We start from the raw sequence: 25,289 nt of genomic DNA, 5'->3' as shown, positions 1-25,289 counted from the left end.
ACTTGAATGATGGCTCAAATCATTTGGCTTATTGAGGGGAGATGTGATATTTCTTGTGATCAGACTAATGCTTTTTTCCAAGTACCTACATTGAAGAATCGACCAAACCAGGAATGGCCAACTCGGGTCATACTTTAAAAATCTAACCAAATTTTTCAGGATTACTAGAAAACTACAGGCAGGTGTGCTTGATTAGGGATGGAGCTAAACTCTGTAGGACAGTGTCTCTCCAGGAATGTAGTTGCCAATCCCTGGACCAGGCTATTGCAGACTCTTGCAAATTTCCAACATTGTTCAACATACCACACCATGATTTTCAAGCAAACCTGAAGACCTTGATTAGCTGGTTCACAGTTAGTTTGATTAGGGTTGGAGCAAAACTCTGCGGGACGGTCGGTCTCCCATTAGCAGGGTTGAAGACCTCTGCTCCATTATAACATCCATCCACAATCCAGAGCCCTTTTAGCAATGCTTTCACAGCCACCCATATCACCCTAGTTTTAGGTGGACAAGCACTGCTCACATTTTCTTCAGATAATCTGATTTTATAAGAGTGATTTGTTAAAAAAAGGTTTTGGAACAATGCATCACAGTAGTGTGGAAACAGGATCTATTGGGTCCATCTCTGATTAGGTTCTTTCATAAATTATTCCACTGGGCATACTCTCCCTCTCTTTGGCATAATTCTGACTGGCCTTTATGACAGAAGGTATAAATTTAAGCAGAGTTGGCCAGCTTACATTTTTGTCAAAGTTTTGCGAGGACAAAATAGCTTTGTCCTCAGAAGACTTTTGTCCAATTAAATTTTAGAGGCTATTTTATCATTATTCTTGCTGAAAATGCTATATTTTTCTGACCCACATATTTCCCCTAACCCACCGTAGCTTTGACGGGGGCCTAATATGGGCGTCTGGGACGTCCATTCATCTTTCACAGACTCCTCTCTCCTTATCCGTTCGATAGGATTTGTGACTTAGATGAAGTGTGTTATGTCATAAAAGTAAGTGTATCAGCGGGCCACAAGATGAATGCAGTGTCCCAGTGATTTTATTAAAACCTGGTTTTAAGAGGTGTATGACTGTCACTGGGATCTATGATTCATCACACAGTCTGGCTGAACAAAGCTTGACAAAACAACAGCTGTTTGTCTTATCCGTCACAACACTGCCCAAATATACTTTTATTGTGTTCTCTCTCTTGTCAGTAGTTCAGTATACGCATGTGATGAAGTGTCCTGCTGCTCCTCATGAATCTTAAAGTATTTCAGAGTAGTACTGATAAAGGGATGGTTCACCCAAATATGTGCTGTTAATTTACCCACCCTCAGGCCATTCAAGATGTAGATGACTTTTTTCTTTTGTTAGTAGAACAGTATAGAAGATTTTTAGCTGCATGAAACCATTGTCCTTGGTGATTCATAAAATGCAAGTCAGCGTCTATTGAGCAGCTACCAAGAACAAAAAGTATAAGGATAATTGTAAAGTTTTAACAATTGTTCTGATACTATGAGAATAGTAGCCACACCACAGCTAAAATAATTATGACACAGAGGAACAATATAATAGTAAGCACTTTCACGGCAATTTTTAGCAGCTGATGAAATATAAACACATTGTTGACTACCATTTAGAATCACCCGACTTTAAAGAGCTTGAGTATGTAAAGTGCCAGACGACGCACGTGCATAATTTTATGATTTGGATGCCACTTTAATTACATTAGTTACTATGTATAGTTAAATAGTTACTGCACTACTTTAGCCCAGATTTGTGCTCAAATGTATTTACAGCTTGGAGGAGTCAGTGCTTTTTGCCAAAAATCACAGCCAGTCTACAGATTTTGGGCAGCTGGAGTTGACCAATTTCAAAGATAATCAAATAGTATATGATGAACCCTGCTGAAAATAACAGCTAAAACCAACCTAGGCTGGTTGGCTGGTCTTAGCTGGTTTAAGCTGGAAGTAGCTGGTTTTAGCCAGTCTTCCATCCTGGCCAGGCTGGTTTTAGCTGGTGGTCTCCCAACTTGTCCAGCCTGGCCAGCATGGGAAAGTGGCCAAAACCCCTCTAAAACCCTCTAACCAGACTGTTTAACCAGCTAAAACAGGTCAAGCAACCTAGGCTGGTTTTAGCTGTTTTTTTTTTTTTTTTTTTTTTTTTTTTTTGTTGTTTTTCAGCAGGGTACACAGATGTTTGTAGCTTCAGACAATGATTTCATCCAGTCAGAGGATATCAAACATGTTTGATATTTATAGTCAGAGAGTAAACTTGACTTTTAATCTCCAAGTCCTGGTCACAAAGTACTCACAAAATACTCATAGGTATTCACATGTCAATACTGTGTGCCAAGTGGGAATGCACCCTTAGTCATGTCTGGCTACATTATAGAATAAAGCACCCACTTTTTACCAGCAAAATCATTCTCAATATATAAATAAAGTCTTTTGATCAACAGACATTATTGAATGTCCTTTTCTAGTCCACCCAGAACGTTTATGGAAACTTAAACGTGAAAACAATCCATTTGGAAATCAAAGTAATGACATGACCTCCCCAAATCAAACACCTTTTAAGTAAGTGTTGATAAGTGTGATTTTGTTCACAATGAATGACATTCTGAACTACTATAGTATGTGGAGTTCAGCAAGGAAAGTCCTTTGGTGCAACAAACTTTGTTTCAGAACCTGTCGCTTTTTTTCCTTTTAGCTTGGTTAGTTGGGCATATGTAAACACAGCAATTGTCCTCGAATCCACGCCAAAACAATCAGTCCCAGATTGCCTGAACGAGGTGGTCACGGCTCTATTGAAAACGAACTCTGGAGCGGTTCAGTTGTAGTGAGAAAGCAGTTCAATCCAACAGACCAATGAACCAGGCTATCACAATGTATAATGGGTAATTACAGTTCCATTAAAAAGCAGTGACATTGTTGTTTTGCTAATACTTTTTAAACTGAACCTGTGCATGTCTGTGTGTATGCATGTCTTCGCTATTCAAAACTAAAGCGTGCATTTTCATTTTAGAATGTCGTCTTACCTGCTGAAAAAAAAAAAAAAAAAAAAAAAAACATCTAAAACCAGCCTAGGCTGGTTAGCTGGTTTTAGCTGGCTATAGCTGCTCAGCAGGCTGGTTTTAGAGAGAGGTTTTGGTATTAGCTGGTCAGACTTGGAGACCACCAGCTAAAACCAGCCTGCCCAGGCTGGGAGACCCGCTAAAACCAGCTACTTCCAGCTTAAACCAGCTGGGACGAGCTGGTTTTAACTTTTTTTTTTTTTCTTTTCTTTTTTTTTCAGCAGGGTTATTGCTTCTCTTTGAAGTAATTGCATTTTAAAATAGTTTTCCTGGACTCCTGCTCAAAATGATAAATTAATATAATGACAGCTACAAAAATGCAACAATAGGATGAGCGGAATCCCGTAAAATAAACAGTGGAACTTTGACCAATGAGAGGACAGTTTACTCAGTGGTGTAATGGTGCCTGGAGAAGTGGGTATACGCTTAATTTATAAATTCCACCAACCCCCTAGACGTGACTCTCTGCAATCTCTGATGAAATCGGTCAGGTTTTATATGTATTAGAGACGTTTTGAACTTATTTGAACGCATTTGTTTACTGGATCCTTGGACTGATAGGTTTACAGGGGTTCACTGCTTGAAGAAATTTCTGATCGTAAAAAACGGCTTCTTTTTATTTGTTAGGTATTGTTATCGTTATTATGTACTTATTTCAATTACTTGGGTGCCGGAGATGGAGCGGGCGCAGGTGCATCATCAAATATATTTCAAAGCAAGCCGATGCCTCGGTCCTGGCTGCATCTTTTTTGGGTGTTTTTAGCGAATATTTACATGTATTCACATATGACTGGATTTGGTGGACTGTCATGTTTTTGGCTAATGCAGGACACTACTGAATGATGCGCATCAGAGGGGATTTAGAAGTGAGTATACACAAAGCCGCCTGATAAAGAAGCTACAACTACACCACTGAGTTTACTCATGTGTGATATGTATTAACACATTTAGTCTGTTTAGAACCAGCTACTTCCAGCTAAAACCAGCCAACTTCCAGCCTAGGCTGGTTCTAGCTGTTTTTTTTTTGTTTTTGTTTTTTTTGTTTTTTTTTCTCAGCAGGGTTATTACTTACAGGCCCAAACTTTAATCCACTGTAAAAGTTAAAAATGCTCTTGGAAAGAGCAAACTGTATTCCACTCACATGTCTGCTCTTACAGTTTACATACACCCAATTCAGTCTGCAAGCCCATTTTTCTTGACAGATGATATTGAAGCTTTGCCTTCAGCGAACTTCTCTCTTAGAGCAGGTTAGCCGTCTGCCGCAGCTTGTATGAATTATATGTCACGTGCAGCAGGTCAGAATGCGTGTCCTGAGTGAGGAACGAGTCAGGGGGCGCCGATGGGCAGGGGTGTGCATCCTTCTCAAGGCTGCGGCCTGCCATTATTGTCCAGGCTGTGGGTCTGGAGTGAGGAATGGTGGTGTGGATGGATGGAGGCAGTAAGTTTTATTACCATGTCCAAGAGCTGTAACTCAAGAAGCCCATGTCTTTGCCAGAGGTTACTCACACCTTTTCTCTTTCCTTTTCTCTCAACCTCATGAAATTGACACAAGGTGCTTTGCAAATTATACAAATTTAAGGTAAAGAGAGTATTATTCATGCTCATTGTACAGTATAAACAAAAAAAGTACAAAATGTCACACAAAAAAAGATTACTTAGAATTAAGAATCTGTTCACTAGATAATTCATATATTTGTATTTTTTCATATTTTTGATTATTCTAAAATGAAGAAAATACTGATAGTGAGGAAGGAATGAGTGAGTGTCTCTAAATGTATGACTGTTGCTGAGATGATTCAGATTCAGAGACTATCCTATGCGTGCTGGGTACTAAAGGTCTACTGCTTTCAGAACTTTGCTGCTCATCATTCTTAATGAAAACACTCCCCACTGTTTCTCTCATACATATTCATTCTCCTAAAGGACAATGCGACACAGGCTACCTACAAACTGCAGCTGCACTTCCTGTTAGAAAGTTTTATCGTTTAACAACAGTTAGAGCAACAGTTGGATGTCAGGAGTTTGTATTAAAGCTAAAATGTCAGTTCACAAATTAATCAGCAGTTACATTTTTGAAGCAGTAAAGCATTTTAGGTTGGGATTTAGTTGTCTGTATTGTATCTGTATCTGTCTCCAGTAGAAACTTCTGGAGACATTCAAAAAAGGTTACCCACTAGGCCACAGTTAATTTTTAATGAGAAGGACTAAGAGTAAAATCCCATAACCAAACAGATTGTAGTAAGCTAAATCTGCAGTAGATTTAGTTAACACAAATCTAATAGGTTTAGACCAGTAATAATGCATTAAGAAATTCTCTAACATTTTCCAGTGATACTACATTTTAAACATGCAGTACAGACACAGCTTTAATTGTTGAGGCACAACCACTTATTGTAAGGATACAAGAACATGGCTATCTTTTCAATCAAAGACATATTATTTATGCATGCATTCTCTTCCAATGCTATTTTTTTTTTTTTTTTTTTTTTTGTATGAACGAAATGTAGATTAATTATTATTAAAGTGACTGTGAAAGTAAATGATTTTCTCTTATTAATTATTTACAAGGTGTAAGTAACAGTACAGATACTCTGTGGAAGTATCTGGCCAAAAACATATATTAATTACACAAACTAAGATCTAAATTATCTAAACTAAATCTTTTTTTGTATAACACAAGTATGGGGCATCCAAAAATGACACTTCAAAAACTACACAAAGTAAATATGACAGTAACTCATTCAACCCCTTTTAATGAATCAGTGTCTTCTTAAGTGAAACAGAAATTACAAATACTATTTTTTTATTTTTTTTTTTTTTTGACCATTGTGTTCACTTTGTGTGGTTTCTGAAGTAATTAATAAGTCACTCATGGAATTAATAAGATGTGTATATATATATATATATATATATATAGAGAGAGAGAGAGAGAGAGAGAGAGAGAGAGAGAGAGAGAGAGAGAGAGAGAGAGAGAGAGAGAGAGGCCCAGTTTCACAGACAGGGCTTAGACTAAACCAGGATTAGGCCAGAGTTCAATTAGGGCATTTAAGTATTTTTTTTTTTTAATAAACATGCTAAGGAAGAAAATAAACATTACTGATGTGCATCTTAAAGCACAACAAAGGCACTGATATATTTTAAGACCAGCTAAGTTTCTTACAGTTGAAATGGCTCATTTACATTTTAGTCTGGGATTATGTTTAAACCTTGTCTGTGAAACCGGGGGTGAGAGTCCTACTGTAATTCCTACTCAATGTGTCATAATGACATATTATTAATATAGCTTATCCACTACCCAGTAAGACCATCACTAAACATGAATTACAATTAATTAAACATGCAATGTTCATTTAAACACTTTTTTGGAGATTTATAACATTTAATAAAACAATAAAACAATAATTCACACAAAAATGTTAAATCTTGTGCATTCAGCAAATATATATACATTTTTTTTGTTTACATATTTTCTTCTTCTTTATTATCTTTTCTTTTTGTATTCGTCCATTCAAGCATGAAAAGACACAAAAGAGAACTCAGCACTGCAAAAAATGCTTTGCTTACTTAGATTTTTTGTCTTGTTTCCAGCCTAAATGTCTAAAAGTTCTTAAATTAAAACGTGTTTTTTTTTTTTTTTTTTTTTTTTTTTTTTTTTAGACAAGTAAAAATTATTGTAACTATTCATCAACAAATATAAATAATCCTGTTGCCAGCCTAGGCAACCATCTATATCTCCATGCCAGAAAATTTCTGCTGTAATTACTTGTGAAATTTACTTAATGTTTTAAGTGAAATTTCTAAATCCTACACTGGGTGGTTAATATTTTCATTAATTTAATGCAGAATACATTTTATTTATGCTTTATTTAATTATTTTATGCTGGCAGGATGGCAAGTACAAATCTGAAGGGGAAAAATCTTTATAGTTAAGCCCTGATCTTGCATACGTTCCTTGTCTCCTCTGTGTTCCTGGCACAGCTTTGCCGCAGTGGATCAGCATGATAAATGACACTCAACTGGACAGTGGAGAGCAGCTCCATTGGGAGTGTCGAGCCACAGGAAAGCCCAGGCCCACATATCGCTGGCTACGCAACGGAGAGCCTCTTAACTCACAGGTACACACACACACACAGCTCACTTATAGGAAAGAGCAATTTCTAAAATCTGTTTAGTATTTTAATAGTTTACCAAAATGAGACTTTTGCTTAAGGACAGAAACATACGTAACTAAGCAAGCAACTCACAAATGCATGTGGTACCATTGAACCTTTTTACATACATTCTGGGATTACATACATAGGCACTCCAGCATTTTTAAAAAACGATCCTCAAAAATCACACAATCAGCAGTGCTACTAGAAAGCTTCTCAAACAATCAGATTCGAGAAGCAAAACTGTTGTTTAATGCATTACATATCACTAAGTGGTAGTACAATGACATATTATTTGTGATTTACAAAGTCTTATGCTGGAGTCACTCTGACATTAAATATGCTTTGAGGAGAAGCCAGACAGGTGAACACGTGGCTCTAAAGCGGTTGTTGTCTCCCCACAGAGCAGAGTGGAAATGGTGAATGGGGAGCTTATCATTCACAGACTACAGCAGGCTGATTCAGGAATGTACCAGTGCATCGCAGAGAACAAGTATGGAGCCATCTACTCCAGCGCAGAGCTCAAAATACTGGGTAACTGATTTATAAGTATTTCTGGCATCTTACTGCTCTTGGCAGAATCACTTTAGTAATAATGATAATAATTTGTTACATGTACTGTATATAGTGCTTTTCTGGGTACTCAAAGCACTTTTACATGGAAGGGGGTAATCTCCTCAACCACCACCACCACCGGTGTGCAGCATCCACCTGGATGACGAACTAACTGAGGAAATTACAAATGCTGTGGATAAGAAGAAACATGTCGTGGGAATTTTCATATTACTATTGACACAGTAAATCATGATATTTTATTCCACAAACTAAAGAGGTTTGGCCTTAAAGGGAATGGATCAGACCGGATGAGTAGTTATCTAAGAAACAGGCAACAATTTGTAATGTATGTCACAAAAGTGAGTACACCCCTCACAATTCAGTAACCATTTTAGTATACCTTCTCTAGGGACAATACTATAGAAATGAAACTTAGAAATATTTTAGAGTAGTCAATGTGCAGCTGAAAATAACTCAACATACAGCCGTTATTGTCTAAATACAGTAGCTGGCAGCAAAAGTGAGTACACCCTAGGTGAACTTGACCAAAGTGTCAGTATTTTGTGTTAGCACCATTGTTTGTTTGCACTGATTTAACCTTTTCACACGTGAGTTTAAAATATTCTATCTAACCCCAAAGAGTGAGTTTTTTTAGGGGACCGTTATTTTAGAATGTTTCGCATTACTGTTTCCATGGCGACGCAGCCACAACAGCACTGTAATACACATGGATCGCTTTTATTTAGTTTTTCCGTTTTTTATTATTAATATTATTAATTAATATTATTATTAATATTATTATATCAGTGTGTATTTTACAAACTATAAATGTATGGTTTTGCTAGTACTTATGTGTATTTAAATGTCTGAAACCTAAAATAAGCATTATATGGTTGAAAACACTGAATAGTTGTGATAATATGACAAGCACTCAGCACGTCCGATCTGGCTCAGAGCCAGCTAAAGCGCCAAAACCCCTTCTACTGTTGTATCGTTAATTTGGGCAGACAGGAAAGATTGGTGGTCCACACTGGAGTTTCCATTGCAGCTGAATCTCTGAAGATCGTATACGTCAGTCAAACTTCCGGGTTTGTGTACCCCTCAACGGCGTTCGAGTTTCAAAATTGCTGCCAGGTGAATAAGGCGAATAGGGTTCAGGTCTGGAGACATACTTGGTCACCCCATCACCTTCAACTTCCTCAGCAAGGCAGTTGTCATATTGGTGTGTTTGGGATCGTTATCATATTGGAAAACTGTTGTTCGGCCTAGTTGCTGGAGGGAAGGCATCATGTTCTGCTTCAGAATGTACATCACGTTTCCCTCAATGAAATACAGCTCCCCAGTACTAGCAGCCCTCATGCAACCCCAGACCATGATGCTACCACCACCATGCTTGACTGCAAGACACAATTATCTTGGTACTCCTCACCAGGGCATCGCCACACGCTGGACCATCTGAGCCAAGCAAGTTTATCATAGTCTCATCAGATAACATGACGTGGTTCTTGTAATTCATGCTCTTGGACAGGTTGTCTTCAGCAAACTGTTTGCGGGCTTTATTGTGAGCCAGCTTCAGATGTGGCTTCCTTCTGGGACAACACTGTTTATAATCTTAATTAATTATAATATTAACTAGATAAAAAAGTTCGTTGAGACAAACTTTAAGTTGGCTTGAGAAAGCTTTGCCTTAAAGTTTAAAGAAGTTTTGAAAGCTTTAAAAAGTAGTAAAAGTTTAAAAAGTTTTAAGTTTAATGGTTTTCAGTCTGAAATAGTTTAAAGTTTTTAGCAGTTTTAAAGATTGAAGATAGATAGATAGATAGATAGATAGATAGATAGATAGATAGATAGATAGATAGATAGATAGATAGATAGATAGATATGGTGTCTGGGGTGGTTGCTAGGGTGTTGCTATTCGGTTGCTAAGGTACCCGGGGTGGTTGCTAAGGTGTTGCTATGCGGTTGCTAAGGTACACGGGGTGGTTGCTAAGGTGTTGCTATGCGGTTGCTAAGGTGTTGCTATGTGGTTGCTAAGGTACCCAGGGTGGTTGCTAAGGTGTTGCTATGCGGTTGCTAAGGTACCCATGGTGGTTGCTAAGGTGTTACTATGTGGTTGCTAAGGTACCTGAGGTGGTTGCTAAGGTGTTGCTATGTGGTTACTAGGTTACCCAGGGTGGTTACTAGCATGTTGCTGGCATGATTAGCTAGTTGCTAGCATGATTTTAGCATGACTAGCAAGTCACTAGCATGATTTTAACATGATTAGCAAGTCGCTAGCATGATTTTAGCATGACTAGCAAGTCGCTAGCATGATTTTAGCCTGACTAGCAAAGTCGCTAGCATGATTTTAGCATTACTAGCAAGTCACTAGCATGATTTTAGCATTACTAGCAAGTCGCTAACATGATTTTAGCAAGACTAGCAAGTCGCTAGCATGATTTTAACATGATTAGCAAGTCGCTAGCATGATTTTAGCATGACTAGCAAGTCGCTTGCATTATTTTAGCATGACTAGCAAAGTCGCTAGCATGATTTTAGCATGACTAGCAAGTCGCTAGCATGATTTTATTATGACTAGCAAGTAGCTAGCATGATTTTAGCATTACTAGCAAGTCGCTAGCATGATTTTAGCATTACTAGCAAGTCGCAAGTAGAAAGAGATTAATAGATAGACAGATTAATAGATAGATTTATAGATAGATAGATTTATAGATAGATTAATAGATAGATAGATTTATAGAAAGACAGATTAATAGATAGATAGATTTATAGATAGATAGATTTATAGATAAATTAATAGATAGATAGATTTATAGAAAGACAGATTAATAGATAGATAGATTTATAGATAGATAGATTAATAGATAGATAGATTTATAGATAGACAGATTAATAGATAGTAGATTTATAGAAAAACAGATTAATAGATAGATAGATTTATAGAAAGACAGATTAATAGATAGATAGATTAATAGATAGATAGATTTATAGATAAACAGATTTATAGATAGACAGATTTATAGATAGATAGATTAATAGATAGATTAATAGATAGATAGATTAATAGATGGATAGATTTATAGATAGACAGATTGATAGATAGATTTATAGATAGACAGATTTATAGATAGATAGATTAATAGATAGACAGATTTATAGATAGATAGATAGACAGATTTATAGATAGATAGATAGATAGATAGATAGATAGATAGATAGATAGATAGATAGATAGATAGATAGATAGATGAGTTTAAATGAGTTTGATCGGATTAGAAATAGTAGATAGAAGGGAAGCCTGATTGAGTCTCAAAGGATTCTGGCAGTTTAAATTTGAATTTTGACAGTTGGAGTTTGAACATTCCGTCAATGTAAATCAATGAGATTTTATTCCCAGTTTTAATCGGGATTTTTAGGAAAACCGTAAGTCCGATTAGTTAGAAAAGATATAGCAACTCGAGTTAGACCAGTATGAAGATCTGGGCTGAGTTTGGAGTTTGTAGAGTTAAAGCTCTAGGAGGAGTAGCAGTCAGAAAATTTTTGTCTCAGAAGAAGAATAATAATAACTAGATAAAAAAGTTCGTCAAGACAAACTTTGAAGTTGGCTTGAGAAAGTCTGACCAGATAGTTTAAAATAGTTTTTAAAGTTAGTAAAATTGTAAAAGTTTGACTGTTTTTAGTCTGAAATAGTTTTGAAGTTTGAAGAATGAATAGATAGATAGATAGATAGATAGATAGATAGATAGATAGATAGATAGATAGATAGATAGATAGATAGAAAAGTTTTAAGTTTGATGGTTTTCAGTCTGAAATAGTTTGAAGTTTAAAGTCATTTTAAAAGCTTCAAGTTAGATGCTAAGGTTCTCAGAGTGGTTGATGAAGTGTTTCTGTGTGGTTGGTAGGGTACTCTGGGTGGTTGCTAAGGTGTTGCTAGGCGGTTGCTAGGGTACCTGGGGTGGTTGCTAAGGTGTTGCTATGCGGTTGCTATGGTGCCTGGGGTGTTTGCTAGGGTGTTGCTATGTGGTTGCTAAGGTACCCGGGGTGGTTGCTAGGGTGTTGCTATGCGGTTGCTAGGGTACCCGGGGTGGTTGCTAAGGTGTTGCTGTGTGGTTGCTAAGGTGTTGCTATGCGGTTGCTAAGGTACACGGGGTGGTTGCTAAGGTGTTGCTATGCGGTTGCTAAGGTGTTGCTATGTGGTTGCTAAGGTACCCGGGGTGGTTACTAGGTTGTTGCTATGTGGTTGCTAGGGTACCTGGGGTGGTTGCTAAGGTGTTGCTATGCGGTTGCTAGGGTACCTGGGGTGGTTGCTAAGGTGTTGCTATGCAGTTGCTATGGTGCCTGTGGTGGTTGCTAGGGTGTTGCTATGCGGTTGCTATGATGCCTGGGGTGGTTGCTAAGGTGTTGCTATGTGGTTGCTATGGTGCCTGTGGTGGTTGCTAGGGTGTTGCTATGTGGTTACTAGGGTACCCAGGGTGTTTACTAGCATGTTTCTAGCATGTTACTAGCATGATTTTAGCATGACTAGCTAGTCGCTAGCACGATTTTAGCATGACTAGCAAGTCGCTAGCACGATTTTAGCATGATTAGCAAGTCGCTAGCATGATTTTAGCATGACTAGCAAGTCGCTAGCATGATTTTAACATGACTAGCAAGTCACTAGCATTATTTTAGCATGACTAGCAAGTCACTAGCATGATTTTAGATAGATAGATAGATAGATAGATAGATAGATAGATAGATAGATAGATAGATAGATAGATAGATAGATAGAAAAGTTTTAAGTTTGATGGTTTTCAGTCTGAAATAGTTTGAAGTTTAAAGTCATTTTAAAAGCTTCAAGTTAGATGCTAAGGTTCTCAGAGTGGTTGATGAAGTGTTTCTGTGTGGTTGGTAGGGTACTCTGGGTGGTTGCTAAGGTGTTGCTAGGCGGTTGCTAGGGTACCTGGGGTGGTTGCTAAGGTGTTGCTATGCGGTTGCTATGGTGCCTGGGGTGTTTGCTAGGGTGTTGCTATGTGGTTGCTAAGGTACCCGGGGTGGTTGCTAGGGTGTTGCTATGCGGTTGCTAGGGTACCCGGGGTGGTTGCTAAGGTGTTGCTGTGTGGTTGCTAAGGTGTTGCTATGCGGTTGCTAAGGTACACGGGGTGGTTGCTAAGGTGTTGCTATGCGGTTGCTAAGGTGTTGCTATGTGGTTGCTAAGGTACCCGGGGTGGTTACTAGGTTGTTGCTATGTGGTTGCTAGGGTACCTGGGGTGGTTGCTAAGGTGTTGCTATGCGGTTGCTAGGGTACCTGGGGTGGTTGCTAAGGTGTTGCTATGCGGTTGCTATGGTGCCTGTGGTGGTTGCTAGGGTGTTGCTATGCGGTTGCTATGATGCCTGGGGTGGTTGCTAAGGTGTTGCTATGTGGTTGCTATGGTGCCTGTGGTGGTTGCTAGGGTGTTGCTATGTGGTTACTAGGGTACCCAGGGTGTTTACTAGCATGTTTCTAGCATGTTACTAGCATGATTTTAGCATGACTAGCTAGTCGCTAGCACGATTTTAGCATGACTAGCAAGTCGCTAGCACGATTTTAGCATGATTAGCAAGTCGCTAGCATGATTTTAGCATGACTAGCAAGTCGCTAGCATGATTTTAACATGACTAGCAAGTCACTAGCATTATTTTAGCATGACTAGCAAGTCACTAGCATGATTTTAGCATGACTAGCAAGTCGCTAGCATGATTTTAGGATGATACTAGCATGACTAGCAAGTTACTAGCATGATTCTAGCATGACTAGCAAGTCACTAGCATGATTCTAGCATGACAAGCAAGTTACTAGCATGATTTTAGCATGACTAGCAAGTCACTAGCATGATTTTAGGATGATTCTAGCATGACTAGCAAGTTACTAGCATGATCCTAGCACGACTAGCAAGTTACTAGCATGATTCTAGCATGACTAGCAAGTCACTAGCATGATTTTAGCAAGACTAGCAAGTCACTAGCATGATTCTAGCATGACTAACATGTCACTAGCATGATTCTAGCATGACTAGCATGTCACTAGCATGATTCTAGCATGACTAGCATGTCACTAGCATGATTCTAGCATGACTAGCATGTCACTAGCATGATTCTAGCATGACTAGCAAGTCACTAGCATGATTCTAGCATGACTAGCAAGTCACTAGCATGATTCTAGCATGACTAGCAAGTCACTAGCATGATTCTAGCATGACTAGCAAGTCACTAGCATGATTCTAGCATGACTAGCATGTCACTATCATGATTCTAGCATGACTAGCAAGTCGCAAGTAGAAAGAGATTAATAGATAGATTAATAGATAGATAGATTTATAGATAGATTTATAGAAAGACAGATTAATAGATAGATTTATAGATAGACAGATTAATAGACAGATTTATAGATAGATTAATAGATAGACAGATTTATAGATGGATAGATTTATAGATAGATAGATAGATAGATAGATAGATAGATAGATAGATAGACAGATGAGTTTAAATGAGCTTGATTGGATTAGAAATAGTAGATAGAAGGGAAGCCTGATTGAGTCTCAAAGGATTCTGGCAGTTGAAATTTGAATTTTGACAGTTGGAGTTTGAACATTCCGTCAATGTAAGTCAATGAGATTTTTTTCCCAGTTTTAATCGGGATTTTTAGGAAAACCGTAAGTCCGATCAGTTAGAAAAGATATAGCAACTCGAGTTAGACCAGTCTGAAGATCTGGGCTGAGTTTGGAGTTTGTAGAGTTAAAGCTCTAGGAGGAGATACAGTCAGAAATTTAGGATAGGAAGAAGAATAATAATAACTAGATAAAAAAGTTCGTCAAGACAAACTTTGAAGTTGGCTTGAGAAAGTCTGACCAGATAGTTTAAAATAATTTTTAAAGTTTGTAAAAGTTTTAAAAGTTTGACTTTCAGTCTGAAATAGTTTGAAGTTTTCAGCAGTTTTAAAGCTTGAAGATTGAACAGATAGATAGATAGATAGATAGATAGATAGATAGATAGATAGATAGATAGATAGATAGATAGATAGATAGATAGATAGATAGATAGATAGATAAAAAAAGTTTGAAAAGTTTAATAAAGTTTAAAGAAGTAAAAAAAAGGTTTAAAGTAGTTTAAAAAGTTTAAAGAAGTTTAAAGAAGTTTAAAGTTTAAAAAGTTTAAAGAAGTTTTAAAAGTTTAAAAAGTTTAAAGAAGTTTAAAAAGTTTAAAAGTATAAAGTTTTGAAAGTTTAAAAGCAAGTCGCTAGTATGCTTCTAACATGTATCTAGCATGACTAGCATGTTTGCTAGAATGACTAACCAGTTGCTAAGGTACCCAGGGTGGTTGCTAGGGTGTTGCTATGCGGTTGCTAATGTACCCGGGGTTGTTGCTAGGGTGTTGCTATGCGGTTGCTAGGGTACCCATGGTGGTTGCTGAGGTGTTGCTATGCGGTTGCTAGGGTACCCATGGTGGTTGCTAAGGTGTTGCTATGCGGTTTCCATGGTAACTGGGGTGGTTGCTAAGGTGTTGCTATGTGGTTGCTAAGGTACCTAGGGTGGTTGCTAAGGTGTTGCTATGCGGTTGCTAGGGTACCTGGGGTGGTTGCTAAGGTGTTGCTATGCGGTTGCTAGGGTACCCGGAGTGGTTGCTAAGGTGTTGCTATGCAGTTGCTATAGTACCCGGGGTGGTTGCTAAGGTGTTGCTATGTGGTTGCTAAGGTACCTAGGGTGGTTGCTAAGGTGTTGCTATGTGGTTGCTAAGGTACCTAGGGTGGTTGCTAAGGTGTTGCTATGTGGTTACTAAGGTACCTAGGGTGGTTGCTAAGGTGTTGCTATGCGGTTGCTAAGGTACCGGGGTGGTTGCTAAGGTGTTGCTATGTGGTTGCTAGGGTACCCAGGGTGGTTGCTAAGGTGTTGCTATGCGGTTGCTAGGGTACCTGGGGTGGTTGCTAAGGTGTTGCTATGCGGTTGCTAAGGTACCTAGGGTGGTTGCTAAGGTGTTGCTATGCGGTTACTAGGGTACCCAGGGTGGTTACTAGCATGTTTCTAGCATGTTGCTGGCATGATTAGCTAGTTGCTAGCATGATTTTAGCATGACTAGCAAGTCGCTAGCATGATTTTAACATGATTAGCAAGTCGCTAGCATGATTTTAGCATGACTAGCAAGTCGCTAGCAAGATTTTAGCATGACTAGCAAGTCGCTAGCATGATTTTAGCATGACTAGCAAGTCGCTAGCAAGATTTCAGCATGACTAGCAAGTCGTTAGCATGATTTTAGCATGACTAGCAAGTTACAAGCATGATCCTAGCATGACTAGCAAGTCACTAGCATGATTCTAGCATGACTAGCATGATTTTAGCATGACTAGCATGTCACTAGCATGATTTTAACATGACTAGCAAGTCACTAGCATGATTTTAACATGACTAGCAAGTCGCTAGCATGTCACTAACATGATTTTAGCATGACTAGCAAGTCACTAGCATGATTTTAGCAAGACTAGCAAGTCACTAGCATGATTCTAGTATGACCAGCAAGTCTCTAGCATGATTTTAGCATGACTAGCAAGTCACTAGCATGATTCTAGCATGACTAGCAAGTTACTAGCATGATTTTAGGATGACTAGCTAGTCACTAACATGATTTTAGCATGATTAGCATATTGTTTGCATGACTTAGAAAGATAGATGAGTTTGAATGAGTTTGAATGGATTAGAAATATAGTACATAGAAGGGAAGCTTGATTGAGTCTCAAAGGATTCTGGCAGTTTAAATTTGAATTTTGACAGTTGGAGTTGAACATTCCATCAATGTAAGTCAATGAGATTTTTTTCCCAGGTTTAATCGGGAATTTTAGGAAAACCGTAAGTCCGATCAGTTAGAAAAGATATAGCATATCGAGTCTGACCAGTCTGAAGATCTGGGCTGAGTTTGGAGTTTGTAGAGTTAAAGCTCTAGGAGGAGTAGCAGTCAGAAATTTTATATAGGAAGAAGAAGAATAATAATAATAACTAGATAAAAAAGTTCGTCAAGACAAACTTTGAAGTTGGCTTGAGAAAGTCTGACCAGATAGTTTAAAATAATTTTTAAAGTTTGTAAAAGTTTTAAAAGTTTGACTTTCAGTCTGAAATAGTTTGAAGTTTTCAGCAGTTTTAAAGCTTGAAGATTGAACAGATAGATAGATAGATAGATAGATAGATAGATAGATAGATAGATAGATAGATAGATAGATAAAAAAAGTTTGAAAAGTTTAATAAAGTTTAAAGAAGTAAAAAAAAGGTTTAAAGTAGTTTAAAAAGTTTAAAGAAGTTTAAAGAAGTTTAAAGTTTAAAAAGTTTAAAGAAGTTTTAAAAGTTTAAAAAGTTTAAAGAAGTTTAAAAAGTTTAAAAGTATAAAGTTTTGAAAGTTTAAAAGCAAGTCGCTAGTATGCTTCTAACATGTATCTAGCATGACTAGCATGTTTGCTAGAATGACTAACCAGTTGCTAAGGTACCCAGGGTGGATGCTAGGGTGTTGCTATGCGGTTGCTAATGTACCCGGGGTTGTTGCTAGGGTGTTGCTATGCGGTTGCTAGGGTACCCATGGTGGTTGCTGAGGTGTTGCTATGCGGTTGCTAGGGTACCCATGGTGGTTGCTAAGGTGTTGCTATGCGGTTTCCATGGTAACTGGGGTGGTTGCTAAGGTGTTGCTATGTGGTTGCTAAGGTACCTAGGGTGGTTGCTAAGGTGTTGCTATGCGGTTGCTAGGGTACCTGGGGTGGTTGCTAAGGTGTTGCTATGCGGTTGCTAGGGTACCCGGAGTGGTTGCTAAGGTGTTGCTATGCAGTTGCTATAGTACCCGGGGTGGTTGCTAAGGTGTTGCTATGTGGTTGCTAAGGTACCTAGGGTGGTTGCTAAGGTGTTGCTATGTGGTTGCTAAGGTACCTAGGGTGGTTGCTAAGGTGTTGCTATGTGGTTACTAAGGTACCTAGGGTGGTTGCTAAGGTGTTGCTATGCGGTTGCTAAGGTACCGGGGTGGTTGCTAAGGTGTTGCTATGTGGTTGCTAGGGTACCCAGGGTGGTTGCTAAGGTGTTGCTATGCGGTTGCTAGGGTACCTGGGGTGGTTGCTAAGGTGTTGCTATGCGGTTGCTAAGGTACCTAGGGTGGTTGCTAAGGTGTTGCTATGCGGTTACTAGGGTACCCAGGGTGGTTACTAGCATGTTTCTAGCATGTTGCTGGCATGATTAGCTAGTTGCTAGCATGATTTTAGCATGACTAGCAAGTCGCTAGCATGATTTTAACATGATTAGCAAGTCGCTAGCATGATTTTAGCATGACTAGCAAGTCGCTAGCAAGATTTTAGCATGACTAGCAAGTCGCTAGCATGATTTTAGCATGACTAGCAAGTCGCTAGCAAGATTTCAGCATGACTAGCAAGTCGTTAGCATGATTTTAGCATGACTAGCAAGTTACAAGCATGATCCTAGCATGACTAGCAAGTCACTAGCATGATTCTAGCATGACTAGCATGATTTTAGCATGACTAGCATGTCACTAGCATGATTTTAACATGACTAGCAAGTCACTAGCATGATTTTAACATGACTAGCAAGTCGCTAGCATGTCACTAACATGATTTTAGCATGACTAGCAAGTCACTAGCATGATTTTAGCAAGACTAGCAAGTCACTAGCATGATTCTAGTATGACCAGCAAGTCTCTAGCATGATTTTAGCATGACTAGCAAGTCACTAGCATGATTCTAGCATGACTAGCAAGTTACTAGCATGATTTTAGGATGACTAGCTAGTCACTAACATGATTTTAGCATGATTAGCATATTGTTTGCATGACTTAGAAAGATAGATGAGTTTGAATGAGTTTGAATGGATTAGAAATATAGTACATAGAAGGGAAGCTTGATTGAGTCTCAAAGGATTCTGGCAGTTTAAATTTGAATTTTGACAGTTGGAGTTGAACATTCCATCAATGTAAGTCAATGAGATTTTTTTCCCAGGTTTAATCGGGAATTTTAGGAAAACCGTAAGTCCGATCAGTTAGAAAAGATATAGCATATCGAGTCTGACCAGTCTGAAGATCTGGGCTGAGTTTGGAGTTTGTAGAGTTAAAGCTCTAGGAGGAGTAGCAGTCAGAAATTTTATATAGGAAGAAGAAGAATAATAATAATAATAATAAGAATAAGTTTAAATAGAATATCAGTAAGTTGGCTTTCTCAAGCCAACTTAATAACTAGATAAAAAAGTTCGTCAAGACAAACTTTGAAGTTGGCTTGAGAAAGTCTGACCAGATAGTTAAAAATAGTTTTTAAAGTTTGTAAAAGTTTTAAAAGTTTGACTGTTTACAGTCTGAAATAGTTTGAAGTTTTCAGCCGTTTTAAAGCTTGAAGATTGAACAGACAGATAGATAGATAGATAGATAGATAGATAGATAGATAGATAGATAGATAGATAGATAGATAGATAGATAGATAGATAGATAGATAGATAGATAGATAGATAGAGTTTGAAAAGTTTTAAGTTTGATGGTTTTCAGTGTGAAATAGTTTGAAGTTTAAAGTAATTTTAAAAGCTTCAAGTTAGATGCTAAGGTTCTTAGAGTGGTTGCTGAAGTGTTTCTATGTGGTTGGTAGGGTACTCTGGGTGGTTGCTAAGGTGTTGCTAGGTGGTTGCTAGGGTGCTCAGGGTGGTTGCTAAGGTGTTGCTAGGTGGTTGCTAGGGTACCCAGGGTGGTTGCTAGGGTGTTGCTATGCAGTTGCTAGGGTACCCGGGGTGGTTGCTAAGGTGTTGCTATGCGGTTGCTAGGGTACCAGGGGTGGTTGCTATGCGGTTGCTATGGTGTCTGGGGTGGTTGCTAGGGTGTTGCTATGCGGTTGCTAAGGTACCCGGGGTGGTTGCTAAGGTGTTGTTATGCGGTTGCTAAGGGACCCAGGGTGGTTGCTAGGGTGTTGCTATGCGGTTGCCAAGGTACCCATGGTGGTTGCTAAGGTGTTGCTATGCGGTTGCTAGGGTACCCGGGGTGGTTTCTAAGGTGTTGCTATGCAGTTGCTATGGTACCCGGGGTGGTTGCTAAGGTGTTGCTATGTGGTTGCTAAGGTACCTAGGGTGGTTGCTAAGGTGATCCTATGTGGTTGCTAAGGTACATAGGGTGGTTGCTAAGGTGTTGCGATGTGGTTGCTAAGGTACCTAGGGTGGTTGCTAAGGTGATGCTATGCGGTTGTTAAGGTACCCGGGGTGGTTGCTAGGGTGTTGCTATGTGGTTGCTAAGGTACCCATGGTGGTTGCTAAGGTGTTGCTATGCGGTTGCTAGGGTACCCGGGGTGGTTTCTAAGGTGTTGCTATGCTGTTGCTAAGGTACCTAGGGTGGTTGCTAAGGTGTTGCTATGCGGTTGCTAGGGTACCCAGGGTGGTTACTAGCATGTTTCTAGCATGTTGCTGGCATGAATTTAGCATGACTAGCAAGTCGCTAGCATGATTTTAACATGATTAGCAAGTCGCTAGCATGATTTTAGCATGACTAGCAAGTCGCTAGCAAGATTTTAGCATGACTAGCAAGTCGCTAGCATGATTTTAGCATGACTAGCAAGTCGCTAGCAAGATTTCAGCATGACTAGCAAGTCGTTAGCATGATTTTAGCATGACTAGCAAGTTACAAGCATGATCCTAGCATGACTAGCAAGTCACTAGCATGATTCTAGCATGACTAGCATGTCACTAGCATGATTTTAACATGACTAGCAAGTCACTAGCATGATTTTAACATGACTAGCAAGTCGCTAGCATGTCACTAACATGATTTTAGCATGACTAGCAAGTCACTAGCATGATTTTAGCAAGACTAGCAAGTCACTAGCATTATTCTAGTATGATTAGCAAGTCTCTAGCATGATTTTAGCATGACTAGCAAGTCACTAGCATGATTCTAGCATGACTAGCAAGTTACTAGCATGATTTTAGGATGACTAGCAAGTCACTAACATGATTTTAGCATGATTAGCATATTGTTAGCATGACTTAGAAAGATAGATGAGTTTGAATGAGTTTGAATGGATTAGAAATATAGTACATAGAAGGGAAGCTTGATTGAGTCTCAAAGGATTCTGGCAGTTTAAATTTGAATTTTGACAGTTGGAGTTGAACATTCCATCAATGTAAGTCAATGAGATTTTTTTCCCAGGTTTAATCGGGATTTTTAGGAAAACCGTAAGTCCGATCAGTTAGAAAAGATATAGCATATCGAGTCTGACCAGTCTGAACATCTGGGCTGAGTTTGGAGTTTGTAGAGTTAAAGCTCTAGGAGGAGTAGCAGTCAGAAATTTTATATAGGAAGAAGAAGAATAATAAAAATAATAATAATAATAATAAGAATAAGTTTAAATAGAATATCAGTAAGTTGGCTTTCTCAAGCCAACTTAATAAGAATAAGTTTAAATAGAATATCAGTAAGTTGGCTTTCTCAAGCCAACTTAATAATAATAATAATAAGTTTAAATAGAATATCAGTAAGTTGGCTCTCTCAAGCCAACTTAATAACATGTGCAGAGTATCAGATATACTAAAATTTATTTTACTTGCTAATGACACAAATATTTTCTGTTTTGGAGATCATTTACATCAGCTTTCGGAGATTATAACAATATAAATTAATACATTTAAATAGTGGTTTGATGTAAACAAACTGTCATTAAATATAAGCAAAACAAAGATATTAATTGTCTCTTAAGACATTTTTACATATTTTTACTTGTTTCCTGATCATAAAAGGTGACACTTACACACACAGCTAAGGCAGTTAAATGCAGACTAAGGGGGAAAATAGATAGACTGAAGAGAATTATGTCTGGGTGAACAACATTAAAAAGGCCATTTATCCCCAGAGGTAGCTTGTGTCTGTCTTTCTCTCAGTGAGTGTTGAGGAGGCCAGCTATTGACATGCAGCATTCAGTCAAACACAATGAATAATCCTGAAACAGTCATTGCAGAATGGCATCAAAGACAGATCAAGGCCAAATAACAGTCAATTTCTACTTTCTTTGAAACTGAAAAAGTCAGGGACTAAAAAAGTCTGCTGGCAGCACATTTGAGGAAGAAAGAAACTTTGGTGAAATTGAGTTAGGTGTCCATAAAGATCGGCTAAAATGAAGACTACACAGACAGAGCTGTCACAAACAGCCCCACATTACGACAAAAGAAGGCAGGCCAGAAAAAAAGAGAGAAAGAGAAAGGAATTGAGGAGGAAAAAAAAGTTATGTTGGATCAGATTGAGCTTGTTTGTCAGTCTCGAATACAATCAAAACAAAATAAAAAATGTTAGAGTCGTCTATTAAATCGCCAGCGCTTCTCTCAGTCTGTGGATGCCCAGGACAAGGCAAAGGAGATATGCAAACTGGGATTACATGTTTAATGGAGACACCCTAATTTTCTTCCTGTCAGCTTTGATTGTCCCACACATCCCAAGATGCATGTGGTCGTCTTTTCATCGCTTTCCTGGGGGTCATTTTCATTTACAGTCCTCATTATGCTCTTTTGTTTGTCCACAGAGCTCTGATCATTCGAAGACAAGACAAACACAAAGAAATTATTCTTTCTTTTGACAGCGTTCATGTTCAATTCTTAAAGCCTAATGACTCAGTGATGTAGGAGAAAAGAGTTGCATGTTGCATTTATTTAATCAAAAACACTGCAAAAACAGTAAGATTGTGAAAAATTGTTAGAATATTATCAAAATGAAATGTATTCCTTGGATGGAAAAGCTGAATTTTCCTACCTGGTCTCATGACAAAAACATACATGGGAGCACTTTTTCGTGAGACGTGATACGCGATATGCGATACGTACCGATAAGTAGATATCACTGCAGTTTCCAAAATAAATGAACACTAGAGGTAAACTCCAACGCCTTTTATTTCTGTTCACACAAAGTATGATTTACAGTTTGAAAAAGCATAATTTTTGGCACAATTACTTGAATAGTATTATTTTATGACTTTAAAACAATTTTAATATGTTGGGAGATTTGAAAACTGATGCTTTTGAATGTTATCATGACATATCCAGCTTTATATCTATGGGTTTTCATCAAGTGTGCCGCACAAGTCTCGAAAAGTGAAGATAAAACCTTTCAATCACCCCCTGGTGGCCGGCTGCAGTATACATCATAAACCCCGCCCTCTCCATGTAATCTAATGGGACGTCAGCCAAAGTACATAATCAAATTACACTTCATATATTTTTTTTTTCCAAAGATGGTTTCCATCGTGTGAGGTAGCTCTTATCCTGCTGATTCATGTTCAAGTGTTAATTTTTCTAATAAGTTTGCTTTTAGGTAGTTATTTGATGCTATAAAAACGGGGTGAGGTGTCATGATTGTGATCTTGTGATTGGGTCTGCGGGAGTTTGGGCAGGACTTTCATACCACGGCTCCACCTCACGACTCTACTACGCAGACTCTGGCTCCAAACTAATCTCTACTGCGCAGACTCTGGCTCCAAACTAATCTCTACTGCGCAGACTTTGGCTCCAAATGGCGTAATTTCCCCCAAGATGGCATCGGTCATATTGAAATGCTTTGGAATGAAGTGGAGACGCGTCATCCATCTTTTTTTACAGTCCATGGTTTATATCAACAGTAGGTTTGTTCAGTAGCTTACACAGTACGGAGATGTACTTGAGAGGTGAAGAGCACCGGTTTGAATCCCGTGTCAAGAATCAATATATTCTTTAGGTCATGCTGAGAAGTTTTGCCAAAATTGGCTAAACTTCCTGTCTGCCCTTTTGATTAATGTTGAAAACCTACTTTTTTCGAACTCCCCCTAGACTGTTGGTCCCATTTTCACCAAATTTGACTTGGATCATCAAAAAGTTATGGATTTTGTGTCAAAATAGGAAATGGTTTCCGTTTAACGCATCAATGAATTTGCTGGAAAGATGCCAAAGTGCATCTGAGGCTGTATCTCTGCAAAGCTTTGACATATTTTGCATGGACCATTGTCACCTCACACTGATCATACCACATCAATTTGGTAACAGTGCCACATATTAGTCAAAAGTAATATGCCATTAATTAACCATCAATTATGCAGGGATGTGATTTTTCCGGATTAATCCGGAATTCCGGATTTTCCGACCTGAAAATGTGACCTATGTCACGTATTTGCGACCGTTCGCAAATGGCGGATGGCGAAGTATTCCGGACCGCAAGATGCGTCCATGCCGACCGTGAAGGCTTTTGACATAATAAAAAAAAATGCCCAACGCTATTTCTAATAAATACATTTATATCAAGCACACTAGGGTCAGCGTTTGGGTGCAATCTGTGCAGTGAGGAGAGCAGAGATCGGCAGACAGATGTAGCTTTCAGTGAGTGAAAAACGTTGATGGAAAATGCATTATTTTGGGGTTACGTAGCAAAATATTGTAAATATATTTTTTATACTGTATTTTCATACATATTTATATTTTAAACCACGACGGTGAGCCAATGGACATCACACAAGCAACGTGAAAACGGCATATATTAAAGTGAAAGTAAAAACAGCGCTTTCAGCATCTAATGGGCACATTCTCTAAGAGACAATGATAGACGAATATACTTCATTTGCTGATATTAATTTACTTCCCTAATATTTCTCTTCTGCAAAATAAAAAGAAACGTATTTTGTGTAGGCGGGTTTTTGAAAGTCGGTTCTTGAAATAAAGCTCTTCATTTTTATTGATGACTGTAGTGTTATTAGGGGTTAAGAAAGACTGAATTATTTGAGATGGTCTTAAATGTGGGGACCGAAAGGCAAGAATTACGATGGAACTTTATAAGGTTATTCATTGAATAAATATGAGCGCTGCGCGTTTCAAAGTCAGCTGCGGCGCTGCTTTGTGTATCATTCTGATAGCACCTCCTGCTGGAAGAGAATGATCTGACATTTTTAATCAGCTCATACGTCTGCTGTTGTCAAAAAGACCAATGTAAACAAATCAGTTCATGGTTTTAAGCACCAAACACGTAGAGTTGTAAATGTTATCTGATGGATCGACAAGATCATGTGTTATACAAACTTAAACAATTAAGGAAATAAAATATATGTTAATTAAAATAATACTTGATTGACAATAATTGTTTAAATTAATATAATAATTGAAGAGATTTTTTGTTTTGTGAAATCTGCATCTCAATTGTAAATCATGCTTTTTACAGTCATTTTAATAATTTATTTATTTATTAATTGCATTTTGTTCAGGTCTTTAAAAAAGTATTTAAATGTGTAGAATTGAAGATAAAATATGCTGCAGATACCCTGGTCTCGCAAAAAAAAAAAAAAAAAAAACTGTCTTAGTATATTTTCCTGCTTTTTTGTCCTTAGCCAATCACATGCCTGATTATGACATTTTCAAAAATGCTAATAACTATTGATTGCATTAGCAATATTAAATAAATAAATAAACAGTAAAGACACATAGGGTGTGATATGTCTCATTGCCACATGGGCAGATTTGATAAAAAAAAAAAAAAAAAATATATATATATATATATATATAT

General features: G+C 38.1%; 1 protein-coding gene across 1 annotated transcript in view; it reads left to right on the top strand.

Annotated features, from left to right (window-relative positions):
• Positions 1 to 25,289, top strand: part of LOC141346183 (contactin-5-like) — a 29,584-nt gene that overhangs the window by 1,430 nt on the left and 2,865 nt on the right. Inside the window, exons 2-3 of the mRNA XM_073851093.1 lie at positions 7,045 to 7,181; positions 7,622 to 7,751. Coding sequence (XP_073707194.1) covers positions 7,045 to 7,181; positions 7,622 to 7,751 — 267 coding nt within the window. The remainder of the gene's footprint in view (positions 1 to 7,044; positions 7,182 to 7,621; positions 7,752 to 25,289) is intronic.

The sequence above is a fragment of the Garra rufa genome, chromosome 11 (assembly GCF_049309525.1).
Source record: "Garra rufa chromosome 11, GarRuf1.0, whole genome shotgun sequence".
NCBI lineage: Eukaryota > Metazoa > Chordata > Actinopteri > Cypriniformes > Cyprinidae > Garra > Garra rufa.
Note: the sequence above shows the minus strand (reverse complement) of the source record. Positions and strands in the feature narration are given on the sequence as shown.